The sequence below is a fragment of the Microtus oregoni genome, unplaced genomic scaffold, assembly GCF_018167655.1.
Source record: "Microtus oregoni isolate MIOR12 unplaced genomic scaffold, Mior012 000055F_ref0000237, whole genome shotgun sequence".
In the NCBI taxonomy this organism is placed as follows: domain Eukaryota; kingdom Metazoa; phylum Chordata; class Mammalia; order Rodentia; family Cricetidae; genus Microtus; species Microtus oregoni.
Window position 1 is genome coordinate 11,278,616 of NW_024543831.1, and position 18,057 is coordinate 11,296,672.

Genomic DNA, 18,057 nt, shown 5'->3' on the forward strand with positions numbered 1-18,057 from the left:
CTGTCAGGTCAGAGCCAGTGGGCTCCCACCAGGTCAAAAAGATATATTTTAAATACACAGATCATTTTCAAACACTTCAGAGATCTACAGAATATGGCATTTAAGGTGTTTTAATAACCTAAGTTCTTCTTCTTCTTTTTAATGACAATGAGACATGTCGTCTGCTCCCGGCAGCACCAATCTACTTCAGAGAAGATAATGGGCATCGAAGAAACTCCACATAGATTTTACTTTCTTTGGGGCAAAAGTAAGCCACTGGGCAAGGAAATGCCCTTGTCTTGACTGATGACAGTATGCTGCCCTAACTGGACCAAAGAGAGTACCTGCCAAACCTTGTCAAGACAAGACGGAACAGTCCTTCAAAAATCTTGCTTCATAGAAAAGTCTATCAAATATTCTAGGCCTTTGGGCTGATGACAGACGTCCCAATGCTGCAGAGGAACTTTGAATGACTGGCTAGGCAGCCATGTTTCTGTTATTTCTCACATTTTTTGGAAGTCGCTTGCTTACACTTCCTGCTTACTTCCTGCTTTCCTTCTTGAGTCTCTGAGGTAATTGAAGACTAGACAGTTATAGTTATAGTATTCCTTGTTTATGGGACTCAGAAAAGAAATTCATTAAAAAAGTATAAAGTGTATAAGATTAAGAGATATCAAGAGATAGTTTGGAATGGTAATGTAAGATATGGCAGAAAACAAATATGGTACAAGACTTTGGACTCACAAAGACAGGATAGATATTGAAATATTTTCTCTGAATTTGTCAAATGAAAATGGGCTAGACATTGCTGATGTATTTATTGCTTGTATATATTATAGATTGTTATTGTACTTATTGTATATAGTTTTTCTCACTTTAGTTATAGCTTTCTTTTATTTTAGATATAAAAAGAAGAAATAAAGTGATATTTGTGTTTTAATAAATAAAGCTTGCCCGAAGATCAGAATGCAAAGATAGGTACTCTAGTCAAGCATACAGGCCAGGCAGTAGTGGCACACACATTTAATCCCAGCAGCCACACAGTTAGCCATAGAGGCCTGGCAGTGGTGGTACCCACATTAGAGAGGAATACATCTGAAGATTTCATAGAGGTAAGAGTTCTCTAGTGGCCTGGCTGCTTTGCTTTTCTGATCTTCAGCTTGAACCTCAGTATCTGTCTCTGGGTTTTTCTTATTTGTGCTATAGTTAGCTATCCTGGGACACAGCATTGAACAACAAAGAGATCCTTTCTCAAAGAAGGCAGATGATCAAGACCAACTTCCAAGGTTGTCTTCTAATCCTTTAAAAGAAATACATGCACATATACAAAGTATTTTTTTTAATTCCAGGGCCAGTAAGATGCCTCAGTGGTAAAAGGTGCTTACTGTAAGCATGACCAACCTGATCTTGATCCCCAAGATTGACAAGGTGAAAACAGAGAGCAGACTACCACAGTTGGGCTCTAACTTTCACGTGTGCCTTAAGTGACCCCTTACACACACACACACACACACACACACACACACACACACACACACACACTAAATAAGTAAATGTAAGTTCTTTTAACTACGAAAGGATTTGAAAGGAAAAACCCACTCCCTCCACAGCACACCACCCATGAAATTCTCACCAGGCCACTGAGCTGGAGCTGAGTTTGGTGTCGCATGCTCTTCGATACTTTCTGTCCTGAGTCGTCGCCGATCACTTAAAAGAAGTCCTTGATAAGCTATTCCTGTGAACTGATTTCCTTCTGTCTGACTGCTAAAACAAACAGGTACAGTTACTGCACTGGGAGAGGTAGTGAACATGTACTTTACATAAATCTATCTTAGACAGTTATGAAAAATCAAAAGCTTTTAACACTGAATTCACTTTTGCAATGAGAACTTATTTTAGAATGTTCTTTAAATTAGTTAAAATGTTTATTGATAGTCTTCTAAAACAAAACACTCATTTTCACTACCCTGGGCAGACAATTTTAGTGCTTTTCAAACGCTTCTTAATATTTTAAGACACTTTCTACTTGTGCTCAATTTCTAAAGTTGGAGGTCAATGTTAGCTGGAGACAGAGCAGACAATAATTCAGGGTCTGAGTTTATTAATTCTTAGCTCTGCAAAACTGTTTAAGCATAACTGTATATTCAGAAGGTAAGCTAAAAGCCAGCGAATTATCTAAATCTAAGATCAATGCCTCTCAAAACTGATTCCCTTCTCTAAAGAGCTTTGTGGAAATGGAGGAAATACAAAAAACAAAAGGCAGAGCTGGCTACAAAGAGTAAGTCATAGTCAAGCCTAAAAACATTCACTTCAAAGCAATGTATCTGAAACCTCATTCAGTGCCAGCTTAGCCAGGGACTAATAGGAAACAATTTATCTACAGACATTTGATGACCATGTCAGCTAAACCAAAGTTCTCTTCCTTGCTTATAATTTTTAATCCTTGGAGTCATTTAAGTATGGGCTAATTAGGATAAAAACAGAGTGCAGACCATTTCTGAGGGAATAACTCCTTATTTTAAAATCAAATGTTCCCATAAAGGGCAGCTACCTTTATAAGAAAAAGTCAAGGCTCATGTAAATAGATTTCTATTAAGTTTTTTTATTTATTAGTGTACTTCATTTCAATCTAGGCCATCCTTCCAAGTTGTTCCATTTCTTACAACTCATGCCATTCTAATCATTAAAATGCAATGTATTTTAATAACAGATACAGGCAATTTGATATTTAGAAAAACTAAAATTATTTTTAATTGATATCAATTGGCTAGCATAGCAGTGCAGACCTGTAATCTCAGTTACTTAGGAAGATGAGACATGAGGACCACAAGTTCAGGGTCTGCCTGAGCTACAGAGTGAGTTCCAGCTTGGAAAGCTTGCTGAGGCCCTGTTACTAAAAGCAGAGGTCTGGGAATGTATAACTTAGGGGTGGAACATGTCTGCATACCAGGTACAATGGCCTACAGTTGATCCCCAGTACGGCATAAACAAACAAAACTGATACCATCAATTGACTTCTACACCACACATAAAAGTATAAGTTAAACTAGTAACTTTTAAGCATGTATCTTTTCCAAGTTTTTTTTTTTTTTTTTAAATTTCAACTGAAAACCAGTTAACCAAGTAAAAGCTGACTGGCTTCAGAGCGTGACCTCTGAGGGACTAGGGATCTCTAGTATAAAACACTGTGATAAGAATCTTCCTTCAAGGAAATCAAAGACAGTTATTAGGAATACTCACATTATTGCTTGTCATAATCTATATTTCTCTTTTGTTACTAGGTGACATCTAAACTAACCAACTAATTATTATTTTCTGTCTGGGTCTATTTTATCCATTAAAGTATACATGTCATTTATACTAGGGAATTATTTTCAGCCCTAAGAAAAAGAATCCTATAAAAGTCTGGAGCAGTTGAATGTTTTGCTCTATTAAAACTATTTGGGGTGGTTTCTTTATTGATTTGTTATTTTTACCTGTAGCTATGACTGTCACATAATGCTTGGTAAATTGATGCAGAAAGTGAAGCTGCTAGTGAATGAAGTGTGTGCACCTAAAACCAAAACAGCCACAGTTACAATTTGCACTAACATTTCTATACAACAGCAACATCTTAAAAGTCAGGAAATACTGAGGAAACTAGAAAATCATAAATAAAACTGGATCCTACAGAAGATAACCCTACTTTTAAACTAACTCATTTATCTTTATAGGCATGCCCAATGACAAAGCTGACTCATTCGGACATATCTTTAACAAATATATACTTGCTGTGAGCCTAACACTTACCAGGCACTGAGCAGACCAGGTCTCATGAGACTAGGTCTTGTCTAAGCCACAACAATTAACTTACATAGTGATATAAAAAGGAAAACTGAAGCCAACTATGCACCGAACTTTCAGACTTTTCATTTAGGCTTTGTATTATGAAACTATGCAAGATTCAATCTTATCAGTAACAATGGCTGTTCAGTAAGTAAATCAAGCACTATGTGTAATGGCTCATTTTCCAGAAAGCAAATAATTTAGTTAATATTGATAGGAAAGGGAAAGTCATAAAAATGTGTTTTTAGAAAGTTTTAAAATTCTATATATAATATTTTTTAAAAACACAGTTTAAACTTCCCTTGAATCAACACTTTCAGACTCATAAATTTCTTAAAATTCAAAGGGACTTCAGAGGTACTTCCATGCCTTTAAAAGCCTTATCCAAGCCTGGTGGTGGTGGCGGCTCTGGCCTTTAATACCCACACTTAGCAGAAAAACCCTGTCTTAAAAAACTGGGACGGGGTGGGGGAACCCTATACAAATTCTAAGGAAAGGAGCATTTTCCAACTTGCTATCTTTTTTTATTTCTTAGTCTAACAAATAATTTAAGCAAACTCTACAAGACTACTAATATGGATTACTCCATACTATAGATTAGAAATCGCCAATAAATTGATATGATTAGACAATCTGGATCCCTCAGAAAAGTATCTCAACAAAGATCAAACATGCCTGTCAAAGGAGAGGGAAGGATAAAAACAGCAGGAACTGACTGTGCATGAGGTGCCAGAAGGAGGACAAAGCAGCATGAACGCAGCCATGCAGGCAGTGGAGGCAGCTCCCTCCCCACACCCTGCCAGGCTCTAAGAGATTTACTGGAGTTCATTAGTTCAGCACTCAGAATAGGGTAGAGGGCTAATTTAGGATTCTGATTGTCTCTAACCTATTGTACATACAGCCTCCAATAAACACAATCATCAGGGAACAAGTGACAAGGATATTTTCTCAGGAGCCATTTAATCAAAAGGTTATCTCAGGTACCCCTCTCTCAACCTATACTTTCACATTTTCCTGACATATAAACAAAAAGTTCTATTTCTAGATTATTAGTTCATTTGAACTCACTAGAAGAGAAAACCTAAATAAATATGAAGTAGCAAGAACATTGTATAGAAAACTAGTTTTGTTATAAAAAGAATTGACCTGTTTGAAAGGAAGACTATAGCCTTTCTAGAAATAAGAATGTATACTTTCAAGGCTGGATGTGGTGGCGCACACCTTTAATTCTAGCACTTGGGAAGCAGGGGCAGGTGGATCTCTGTGAGTTCAAGGCCAGTCTGGTCTACACAGTGAGCTCTGGGATAGCCAGGGAACAGAGTGAGAGCCCCATCTCAAAAAACGAAACCAAACAACAAAAAAAGAAAGGAAAAAGAAAACAAAAAAGAATGCATCCTTTTCATTGCATTCACTGGAATCTGGAAGTCACTGGAAGTGAAGAGGCAACACATAGAAACATTTCAACTACTCTCTCTACACTCAAAAGAGGGCAAATAAAAGACATTCACCTTCCTAGTGTGCACAAATAGTCACAAAGTCCACATTACCTTCACATCTTCAACATTGGGATGAGGTGGTGTTTTCATCTGCACAATGGTATAAAGTATGTCGTGGATGTGATTATTTAAATACAACACAGGGTTAGCTATGACTGTTTTTGTTGATGCAATACTTGCTGAAAGCAGAGGCAAGGTGGTGGGCAGCGGCAGTGGAGACTGGAGCTGCTTTACTGTAGTTTCCTGGAGGTGACGACAGTGGTAAGAACGTGACTAAAGCAGTGTGTCGTGTCTCTGTTCACTCACTCTACCAGGACTCAGAACACGTCTCTCCCAGATACACAAGGTATGCAGATGACAGCATACAGTGTATTTCTGTGCTAGTCACGTTTGTCAACTTGACACAAGCTAGAGCTAGCTGGGAAGAGGGAACCTCAAGGAATCTCATCTATCACACTGGCCTGTAGGCAAGTCTGTGGGGCATTTTCTTGGTTACTAAGCCCACAATGGGCAGTGCCACCCCTGGGCAAGTAGTCCTACATGGTATAGGAAAGTAGGCTGAGCAAACCAGAAAGCAGCACTCCTCCATGGTTCCCACTTCTGTTCCTGCCTTGAGTTCCTGCCCTGGCTTCTCTTGATAATGAACTAAAACCTGCAAAGCAAATAAACCCCATCCTCCCCAGGTAGCTTTAACCAATGTTTATCACAGTAACAGAGAAGTAAACTAGACCAGCCTCTAGTTACTGACACCTTCACCTAAGAAGCTACACTGGAAACAAACACAGGCCTCCTAGGACTACAAAGCCAACAATCTAAGTTTACAGCTTTAACTGAAAGAGCTGCTGAAATCACTTAACTAGCTGAGACTAACATCATGTGATGCCCATACCTGTTGTGACTCTTGCAGCAGAAATTTGAGTTCCATTCTTACTGAGGCCAGACCACCACCCTGGGCCCCATGAAGGCTACAGTAACTAAGAAACACTCTTAGGAGGTCCTGGTTTTTCTGCAACCACAGCTTCCGTCTTTCTGCATGCTCCCGTTTAGCCTGCAATCTTCGTCTTTCTATTTGGTGGCGCTCATAAGAACCAATGTCTGGCTTGTCCACCATTTCTTCCTGATCCAGAAGTTCACTCTGTACTTTAGAGTATGTTTTACTGGAATATTCTTTAATAACTGATTCATGATTGCATATCTCATGCAAGGCAGCAATTTCCTTTTCAAGCCAGTTGTAGAGCTGAAACCTGAGCTTCCCTCCATCTACTTCATAACCTGTAGCCAAAGTTCTTAATTCAGTCATAAGGATCTTCAAACATGCTCGGAACTTCAGTTGTTCGGCAATCACATCAACCTCAGTATCACCCCCAGCACAATCTTCTTCCTGAGGAGTCAATAATGCCCTAGGGTCTGAGGCCTTGGGGTCCTGCCCATCCTTCTCGGCATTTGTACTCCTCATCACTAAGCCACCTGCGTCATCCTCTTCTAAGGCACTATCATGGTCTTCACCCCAGTCGAGCTTAAGAGGCTCCTCATCAACGGTGACAATTGGCTGACTCCAGTCAAACTGGGAGGAAGTCGCTGCTGACCAGGCAACACCAGCACTGCTATTGCCATTACTCAGTGCTTCTGATCCTGATGGCCCATTCTCCACCCTCTCAGAACCAGAGTCAAGCTGATCTTTTTTTGCAGTTAAAGAAGATATTTTAGTTACTTTAGGAATCTTAGAAAGTACTTCAAGGGCTAAAACAGGACATCCAACTTTAAAATGAGCATTAGCGGTAGTAAAAAATAATTTTCTTTCTATGAGGTTAATTTTATCAGTAATGTTTTTCTCAGTTTTGAGACCTAAAGTTGTCAAAGTTCCTTCAGGGGAAGCAAGATTTCTTCGGATAAGTAAAGGATGTGTTCGAAGGTAGTTGTAAAAACTGAACACCACGGGGTTACAAGACTTGATGATGACTGCAGAAAACAGATAAAAATCACAAATTACTATGTTAATCTGAACATCTACTGAAAAATAACAATATAAATTAGTATTTCCCCCAAATAAAGGACAATAGCTGGGCGGTGGTGGCACACACCTTTAATCCTAGCACTCAGGGGGCAAAGGCAGGCAGATCTCTGGGAGTTCGAGGCCAGCCTGGTCTACAGAGTGAGTTCCAGGACAGGTTCCAAAGCTACAGAGAAACCCCATCTCAAAACACCAGAAAGAAGAAGTAAAAAAAAAAAAAAAAGTAAAGGACAATAAATATTACTATAAATAAATAAATATTAACCCAGCATTCACTCATGTGATCATTAACTCTATGTGACTGAGACATATGTCAGGGTGATGGATAATCACACGATGTCAAAAAGGTCAGGAGGCACACACAGTAACTTTTACCTGAAAAAGGTCAATGGAAGGGAAATACAAACAACTGTTTTCTTAAAAAAAAAAAAAAAGTGGGAGGAATGGGGAAAGAAGCCTGAGTTCTCTAAAAATACCTTGGAAAAAATACACATACATATACATATATACATACATACATACACACACACTGGTATCTGAGATAGGCTCATTATGTAGCTGGCTTGGAATAAGCTATGTAGATCACCCTGTCCTGGAACTAACTCTTGTAGACCAGGCTGACTTCAAACTCATAGAGATTCATCTGCCTCTTCCTTCAGAGTGCTGGGATTAAAAGGCATGTGTCACCACCGCACAGCTAAAACTGTCAACATCTTATATAATTTAAAAAGGTAATTTAGATTTTAAGATGTTGTTCACATACACACAAAATACAATACAAAACTAAACAAATGAATTGTATCTCAAGCTGGTAGTATAGTCACATAGAGATAAACTACAAAGTGACTTTCAAATAAGGATTTGGCTATACATATCTAATAAGATATACCATAATAATAATATAAAAAGGTATAGGTTTTCTCACCATTCTGTTGTAGAACACATATTTGTATTATTATGAAACTATTCCATGCATAAAGAAGAGTAAATAACTATGTTGATACTGTGAAAATCCAAGCCTTTTACTATAAGACACACATATGAAACATACGAGGAATCTCATTTATAGATTAGAAGGAAAACATGATCTCTAGGGGAGAAAGAAGTCCTACCTGCATTCATTCTAACAGCCTAGAAGCAAGAGGACTAGACATTATTCCCCACTCACAGAAGCATAATTCTTTGGTAGAATGAGCATTTTCGGGTCTAAGCTAGAAAATATACAAGGTGAGCCTGAATCATTCTGCCATGCCAGAAAACAAGGAAATTATCAAAAAAAAAATAATAATACAAAAAGAAGTAAAAAGCTAGTCAAGATCACCAATGTCTAAACATGGGACAGTCTGAACTGATGTGGGAAGGTCATATGTCAATCTGCTTATTTCATTGGTTAATAAAGAAACTGCCTTGGCCCATTTGATAGGCCAGCCCTTAGGTGGGTGGAGTAGACAGAACAGAATGCTGGGAAGAAGGGAAGTGGGTCAGACACGATAAAGCTCCAACCCAAGATGGATGTAGGCTAGAATCTTCCTGGTAAGTCACCACCTTGTGGTGCTACACACATTAATAGAAATGGGTTCAGCAAGATGTGAGAATTAACCAATAAGAGGCTGAAACTAATGGGCCAGGCAGTGTTTAAATGAATACAATTTGTGTGTTGTTATTTTGGGTGTTAAGCTAGCCGTGCGGGAGCCGGGCGGGACGAAAAGCAGGCCTGCCCGCAGCTCCCTTCTACACTGAACACCCATAAAAAATTGCTAATGACTGAGCATAAGCATGTAAAACTTGTGCGTTCAAAATATCTTTAAGAAAATAAAAAGACTAAGTGATCACCTTTGTATAATATTAAAGAGTGGGGAGGTGGGGAGACAGGAGATACCCTAGAAGTTCGCAGGTCAGCTAAGCTGCTCTTCCAATGACACAGGTTCAATTCCCAACAGCCACATGGCAATTCACAACTATCTGCAACTCCAGTTCCAGAGGATTCAACACCTTTTTCTCACATTTACCATTCAAGCATGTGATGCACATATATACATGCAGGTGCGGGGAACCCAGAACAAAACAAAACCAAAAAAACTACCACTGTCTTCTCCTTGTCCTTTTTGAAAAAAATATGGTAACTTTATGGTGATTTTTGAAAAATATCTAATTTGAAATAAGAGCAAAGAAAATACAACTGTGAGAACTAAAATATGTGTAAAATGTGTGAGATCATTTTAGTACTATTCAAATTATGGTTAAATGCAGACTTTATTACAAATATTAAGTTACAATTTTTAATCACATAATTTCTCAAATCTGAGGCATGGTGGTGTGCACCTGCAAGCCCAACAACAGGGGCTATGACAGGAGGGTTGTAAGTTCAAGGATCGCCTGAGCAGCATAGTGAGTCCAGGCTACCCTAAAACACAAGGTTATGAGGAAAAGACTATACCTCCATAAAACATGTTCAGAAAAAAAAAATAAGGTAACCATCTTTTAAAATGTAAGTAAGTATACATGCTGCAAATTCCACAGATGCACACAGGGTATTCTGACCATTCTCACGTCCCACTCAAGACCTCCTTTTACTCTCTCCTAACTCCATGTGCTGTTTATTTTTCTTAAATAAGCCACCGAGTCTAATTTGTGCTGCACAAATACACAATGGCATGGGACTATGCACTGGAGCACAGCTGATCTGCAGGGGGTCACACCCTCAAAGAAAATAAACTTCCCTTCCCTTCCCCTAGAAGTCACAATCAGTAGGTCTTCAGCTGGGGGCAGAGCCTCTTCCCTATAAAACTTGTCTTACTCTTGAATAGATACTGAAAAAAAAAAACACAAAAATCTACCTTGTTGCTCATCATCTTCCTTTGGTGTCTGTTCCAGTAATGTATCCAAGGCTCGGGTGTAATCTTTCATTACCCAATAGGCAAGACTACGCAGAAAAGGGTCAGCATGTAGTCTTTTGCAATCGAATCCTGAGCCATCCTTTTGACAACCCAAAATTTTCTGATTCAAGATGGATATATAAGTGGATGAAGTCTCAAATTCAGATTCAAATAAACGGGCAATAACCATGGCTAGCTGAATATCTTCCATTTTTTCAAGACACACCTGCAAATTTAAATATTAAGAAACACTTACCTTAGTGACAACTAATCTAGACATACATTATCCCACTGGTACCATTAAATTGCCCATTTATGTCTCCAGGGTAGGAGGGGCCCTGAGGCTGAGATCATGAGATGTAGCTAGATGGTTGCTTGGTAGAATTTCAAAGCAGGCAGACAGTGAGCAACCACAACACAGTAACCTCTAGACTAGAATGATCAAACACGAAATGAGCACAAAACCAAGTATGCCAGTGTTAGTTATCTCAGTCTTAGGCCAATTTAAATAGCATTCACTTTTAAATTAAACACTACTTAAAATGTTTTGATTGATACATCAGTTCCTCTTAATTTCCAATTATATTTTTTATAAAACTTTGAACTACTTGAGAAAGTTTACTAAGGAAAAATTGATCCCTGTCCTATAAGGGACCCCAAGCCTACTTTAACAGCTGAGCCTGAGACTCTTCAACATCTCCTCTGATTATCTTCTAAGCTAACATATCCACTTCAGAATTACAGGCATTTATAACTATAAAAATGTTACAAATATGCTGAAGTGTAAAAAAAAATTCTTTTTAGAATTTATGATATGTTCACTATGCTAGAAGTTTTCTATTTCTCTATCATATTGGGTTCTTTAAAATGTTGTTTAAAATGTTGTTTAAATTTTTTGAAAGTTATAAATTAAAAGAAAAAATCCCATAAAAATTAACGAGACTCAAGAATTATGTTACTATATTATATTATATTATATTGGATGTAATATGTAGAATATAATATATAGGGGAAATCTTATATAATATATAGAGAATATGTTACAGAATAACATATATAATATATCGTATACTTTTTTTTTTTTTAGAGACAGTCTCTCCATAGCCCAGGCTGGCTTCAAATTTGCATTTCCAAATACTATGATCATTTTCAATTCTATTTTTACTTCTGTCTGAATCTAAGTAATTCATAAAGGTAATAACTAACCTAAAAGGAAGAGTCATCAGGAAACAGAACTATTAATGACTTTTTAATCACCTGACAGGATTACGCAACAAAAGATGCAATGTTTCACCTCCTCACATGCACTGACAACACTTACGGCAGGAACACTGTAGAATAGCACAAACTGCCACATTAGCGCCAAGTACTCAAACAGCAGCTTTTCTGCACAAAATAAGGCAGCCATAACCTATGCACATACTTAAATGGCTCGGAATCACGAGGTGGATGGTAAAAAGACACTCATAAACTACTCTTGACATTTTCTGCAAGTCTTACATTTTATCTTAATGTGTAACACCCACACCTGAAGCTGTAATTCCCCTTAAACTGATCAGCGCCACTGTCTGACTTCAGCAAGCGCTGGTTATTTCACTCTTACAAATGTCTAACAAAACTTAAATCGCTCAAAGGCCCCACTGCATGATTGCTATTTAACGTTTATACCTCTATGGCATCTTTCAATGAACCAGCTAACAAGAAAAAGGCAGCAGACTGTTCAAAGCGTTGTTTTCCAAGTAATGAAAAAGCATTTTTCAAAGCAGCTTTCCGCCATCTATCTTCATTAAAGTTGTGGCTGAAAAATGTTGTCATTTTCTCATCATGTTGTGACCTGGGAATGAGGACACAAAACATTAGTGACTATCTCACACTTAAAATATTTTAATTATTTATAGATTGTATGAAGATAGAGAAAAAAGGAAAAAAAAAAAAACAGAGGCAGGCTGATCTCTGTGAGTTCGAGGCCAGCCTGGTCTACAAGAGCTAGTTCCAGAACAGGCTCCAAAGCTATAGAGAAACCCTGTCTCAAAAAAAAAAAAAAAAAAAAAACAAAACAAAACAAAAAACAAACAACAACAAAAATATCTCATCTTTTAAACTAAAATAAAATATATTTTCCCCATTCAAAGTAAATAAAAGAACCAGGACATAAAGAAGTGAGCTGACTTGACAGAGTTCCATGAGACCATGTGAAGTGCTGAGGCACATTACCTGAACAGACCCCACACTACCGCTTTCTTCTTCATTGAAAGGTAGAATAAAGCAGCATCTAAGGCATCATTGTTCCTTTGAAAAGAAGCTTTGGCAACCTAAGAGTAAGTAAAATAACATATAACTGCTTGAAAAAGAACCACAGTTAATTACTCCAACAATTAATGTTTCATTTACTCCCTTAGCTCACAAATACAGAAATGAGAATATATGGACCCAATAGCTTATGATGGCATCCTCCTAGAGAAAAGCATCTGTATGCCAGTAATCCTAATAAAAACAGCATAGTAGGTAGTATTTAAGAGACTGTTTACCATATACTTGGCACCTGGCTGGGCATCTTTCATTAATCTTGGTGAGTATTACCCACTATGAAGTACTACTAGTGTCCTCATTTTATAGGGGAGGGAACTGAGCCAAGAGCTTTAAGTAAATAGCTTAAATTCACACATTAAGGGGAGGAAAGGAAAACCTAGGTAGGAATAAACTAACAACAACAGAAAATTCAATAGATATGATCATCTTTTGAAAATTCTACACATTGTTTTCTTAATGTGCATCTCTGTGGATAAAGAAGCATGCTGCCAAGACTGACAATCTGAGTCTGATTGTTGTTGTTTGAGGGTTCTACTATGTATTCCAGGATAGCTTTGAGCTCACTATGTAGCCCAGGGTGGACTCAAATTAGGGCAACCCTCCTGCCTTAGCCTCCTGAGTGGTAGCATTATAAGCATTCACCCTACACCTAGCTTATGTTTTTTGAAAGAGGACCTTACCATGAAGTCTAAACTAGCCTGGATGTGCTCTGTAACCCGAGCTGCCTTTCAACTCCAGATCCTTCCCTGAGCTTCTAAAGTACTGGGGTTGCTGGAGCATGTCCAAGTGTTGTGTTTGTTTTCAAATAAGGTACATGTCAAACATAGTGTCTAAAAAATTCTATTCCATTAGCTGGGCATGTAGTGGCTGGCACAAGCCTTTAATCCCAACATTCAGGAGGCAGAGGCACGCAGAGTTCTAAGTTCAAAGCCAAATTGGTGTATATAGTGAGATTCAGAACAGCCAGAGATGCAAATACAGTGGAACCCTGCCTCAAAACAAATACTACATATAAGAACAACAATAAAAAAAAAACTGCTGCCTAGAATTTTATAAAGGTCAAGTGTGAAATTCTATGTGCAGGCACACATGTACAGACACACATGCAAACACACAACAAATAAATGTGATTCTAGCCTGATGGTGGTGGCACACGCCTTTAATCCCAGACTCACGAAGGCAGAGGCAGGCAGATCTCTGAGTTTGAGGCCAGCCTAGTCTACAGAATGAGTACCAGGAGAGCCAGAGATAAACAGAGAAATTTTGTCTCAACAAACAAACAAACTAACAAACTTCTAAAAATTATTCTAAGAAACTCTCAAACTGTAAAAACTAGTTCTCTATAGTAGGTTTTCTGGAATTTTAAAAATGGTATTAATGTTTGCTAGTAGAGGCAGGAAGAGAGACTAGGCTACATAACACTCTGTTTCAAAAAAAAACATGAAGGGTAGAGAAGCAACAGAGAAGGAATAGAAATGTATAAGTAATTTGAAGGGGGGGAAACAGGGATGGGTGCTTTAATTGGGAGGGAGATAAATACAGAAGAAAGAAAGAATAGCGTGCGTGCATATGCATAACAATGATTAAACAAATAGGGAACATAAATTTAAGAGTGAGGGGAGAAGAAAGAAGGGGAAATGACAGTCTTTTAAAATCCAATGAAACAAAGTTACCTTTTCAATGCATCTTCGAAGTGTGTTAACATTCCTCACCCACCAGCCTATTCCCATGGCTCTTAATTCAGACCATTGAGGGTCCCCTCTTTGAATTGCTGGAATCATATTGATTAGTTCTTCCTCTGCTTCAGAATGAAAAGCCCAGGCAAAATGGCAGGTAGACACACCTAAATTGGAAACATGAAACAATAACCTTGTGAACTATATCAATAACAACAAAACAATATTTTGCTTAGTTACATATTTCTTGTTTTCTAAAAAGCATTTTCAAGCAGAAAGGCAGATTTAAAAAAACTCTCAGGACTTTATATAAGCTTCTGAATTCAAGATCAGTGACAAGACATATAACATCCAAATGACTTAACTTATATTCCACATAAAATTTCATATTTAAAATAGAACAAAAATATTAAGAGATGATGTGGTATAGCATCACATGCATATAATCCCAGTACTCAGGAGGTGGAGACAGGAAAATCAGAGAAGTTCAAGGTCATCTTCAGTTTGAGCCCATCCTTAGCTACCTGAGAACTTGAAACAAAAGATTAACACTGAAATTGAATCAATGAAAAATAAAGATACTTGAGTAACAAACTATTCACATGTATAGGTACCAAATTTACAAAGAGCAAACACTGGTCAAGCAGAAAGTTTTGGCCTACAAACATTATTATTTCCACTGTCATTTACCTGAGGACGGCATCCTTTGGCACTGAATTCTAAAACTTGCTCTATCCTTTGCTCTAACCAGAGAGTTAAAGGTTACTTAAGGCAAGCTCTAAACATACTTCCAGTTGCATTTAATGTAAAGAATATACACAGGCATGAGGCTCATCTCGCTAATTAGAAGGGAAGAATAAAGAACTAAAAGACCTACCAGAGTTGAGGGAGGAAGAGACAGGTGAGAGAGGAAGAAGTGGGAGGGGAGGTAGGAGCGGAGGGGAGAAGGACCGAACAGATAAATGAATCAGATATTGATTATAGGCTGAGTTTTGACATCAAACACTACTGGTAATGTAAATGAATATTCTTTCTGAAGGACATTTTGCTAATACTAAAGAAGAATTAAGGAGCTAAGAGTTAAGTCACCCTCTTACTCAGTAACTCAATTGCTAGGAAACTAACAAGAAATATATACCTGTTCCAAAAATGTTAAATTAATAAAATAACATGTGGAAATAATCAGAACACATAGATTAAAATATAAAGAAAAATAACAATATTAAATATAAGTATTTTATGTAAAACTATAAGATAATTCATTGCAATGATCATTGAATTTTAAAAATCAGAAAATCTAAATGTCTTGAAAATAAGGGTTGAGTAGATGAAGAATATTTTTAATGCATAGCAAAATCTTGGTTTTGCCAAGCATGGTGGAACGCCTGTAATCCCAGCACTTGGGAAGTAGAACAAGAACTGCCACAAGCTCTGGGTCCACAAGAGCATGGTATGCAGTGAGACTTTACTTCCAAAATAATAAAAATAAAAATAAATCTTGTGTGGCTAGAGCAATGGCTCATCAGCTAAGAACACTGACTGCTCTTACAAGCTTGTACAGACAGGCAGGTAGACAAAATACTCATACACAAAATAAAAAGACATCAAAAATTAAACATAAATGAAAAAAACTAGCTCTTGTTTTCAAAGACTATTTTAGAAGGCAAAGTAGTAAAGACAACAGTCCAGCAAGCTTGGGATTCTAATGACCATATTCCAAACCCCAAATGGGCATACAGTCTAAAGAAATGAGAACCAGACTGGGAGTCTAAATGCTTATAAAGAATCCTGTTTAGGGAAGTCACACTAAAATTCTATTGTTTCTATAGGAGGAGGATGATAAATATCTGTCTCAAATCAGGGGTGTGGCAATATGTTGGACCTAAGCAAATGTACTAGGTCAATATGGGAAATCTTCCTGAAACATTAACTTTCCTTGATAGCAACAAAGAATATATACTTAAATAAAAATTAATAAAGTGTGGCCTGGTGGAACATGCACATAGCCTCATCACCTTGAAGCTCAAGGAGGATCACCAAGAGGTCAAGGCCAACCTGTGATACACAGAGAGATCCTATGAAAAGGAAGGGGGGGGGGGCAGAGACACAACAACACAAAGAATAAAATTTATGTTTTAAAGAGAAGGCATCAGACAACTTCAGAGCTGTCCCATAGAGACACTGCATTATTACAGCCTCAGGCATACATCTCCTACTACAACTTTACCACTACTGTAGGAACAACAGTCACAGAGCAGGGCAGAGCTGCAGGACAGAGACAAGAAATACATGACAATCTCAGGCTACTGTCACATGATTCACCTGCTGCTAAGACACAAACGCACCCACCACCACCACATTAAATCAAAGGGGTAAAAAGATTCAAACAGCAAGTAGAGTACCTTGGTGAAGGAGCTGGACTCGGTATAAAGGAGGCAGTGATGTTAACAGGCATGTGTGCAAGCGCATTGCTAACAAGTATCTCAAACCACACTCATCTAAGGTGTCTCTTCCTGCAATTTTAACAAGAAAATATGTTAAGAAGAGATTCAACAGGATTGAACAGCCACAGATTCAAAAGGTATGAGCTGAACATTAAACTTTGCAATAATCTGCACAAAATATATGTATTTTAATGTACTCCTTTGCAAATAATTTAGTGTTTTTACAAAATCTGTATCTTTATAAGACACAAATATTAAAACTGCTAAGTGAAAAATTATTTGGAAAAATAAAGTTACCTATTAGTACAAATAACAGTAGTACCTATACTTACTCATACTAAATGAAAGAAACATTGAAATCTAGTGAAGTGTGTAACTGTGCTTGTGGATCAGACGTAAGCTCTCAGCTTCTGCTCAGCGCCATGCCTTCCTGCTGCTTGTCTCTCAACTACTATGCTCTTCACTATGATGGTCATGGGCTCACTCTCTGAAACTGGAAGCCCCAAAAAATCTTCCCTTCTATAAACCTCCTTTGGTCATGGTGTTTCTTCACTACAATAGAACAGTAACTAAAACAGTAAGTTTGCAACTCTTGGCAGACTTTTTTTTTATGAACTGAGATTTTTACTGACAGGAATTATATAACTAAAGTGAAATCTTTGTTACAATAATTTAAGAAACTAACATTTTTCTAGGCTGTTTAACTTGACCAAAAACTACCAAAGATTTGAAATTTTATTCTCTGGGCTAGTAGTGTTAGGTTAGAAAGAGCAACTTGAATCTTTAGCTTGACTCCACAAATTTACTTTACAGTGCAAAAGCACTGACAGAACCTAAGCCAGCAAATGATGGAGTCCCCAGAGGCAAAGGATTTTCCAGAAGAAATCAAAATATGTCATTGTTGAGGTGCAGTTTCAGCTCTGCTTCCTATATGCATTCATCCATTTACACACAGAGCAGTTTTATATCTACTGTATAGTGTCTAAGACCACTACAGGACTGGCAGAGGTAAAGTAATTTAATGCATAATATAGGGAAATAAATGCTATGGACCGAGAGATGGATGTGCTGAATCAAGAGTGTTCTGTTTCATATAATGGAGCCAAAGAAGAACTTTACAATGGGATGAAATCTGAGCAGATATCTGAGGTTAGGGAATGAGCCATGTATAGATATGGAAGAGCATTCTATGCACAGGAAAGGCAAATGTAAAGGCCCTGAGAAAGGAGCATGCGCCAGTGTTCAAGGGATAAGAAAAAGGCCCAAACAGGAAGTGGAAATGAGCACACTGATCCATGAGAACTGATATGAGAGCATGTGCCGGTGAACTGGACATCAATATGACAGAAGCTGTCTCACCAGAACAAAGAGAAAAGGTCTCTTAGAGTCTTTTGACTGAGATATACAAATTATTTCAACTTTAAGTTCAATTCCCCACCT

The 18,057-nt window shown here is 37.8% G+C and overlaps 1 protein-coding gene across 4 annotated transcripts in view; it reads right to left on the reverse strand.

Annotated features, from left to right (window-relative positions):
• Dmxl2 (Dmx like 2) overlaps window positions 1–18,057 on the reverse strand; it is a 122,147-nt gene that overhangs the window by 35,577 nt on the left and 68,513 nt on the right. For 2 of the 4 annotated variants that reach the window (XM_041638391.1, XM_041638393.1), the window contains exons 19-27: window positions 16,576–16,686; window positions 14,171–14,340; window positions 12,402–12,499; window positions 11,856–12,021; window positions 10,149–10,413; window positions 6,190–7,259; window positions 5,352–5,543; window positions 3,456–3,532; window positions 1,613–1,740 (exon numbers count right to left, since the gene is read on the reverse strand). In XM_041638391.1, coding sequence (XP_041494325.1) covers window positions 1,613–1,740; window positions 3,456–3,532; window positions 5,352–5,543; window positions 6,190–7,259; window positions 10,149–10,413; window positions 11,856–12,021; window positions 12,402–12,499; window positions 14,171–14,340; window positions 16,576–16,686 — 2,277 coding nt within the window. Of the gene's footprint in view, window positions 1–1,612; window positions 1,744–3,455; window positions 3,533–5,351; window positions 5,544–6,189; window positions 7,260–10,148; window positions 10,414–11,855; window positions 12,022–12,401; window positions 12,500–14,170; window positions 14,341–16,575; window positions 16,687–18,057 lie in introns of all 4 variants that reach the window. The other 2 variants (XM_041638389.1, XM_041638392.1) reach the window with 1 other exon arrangement.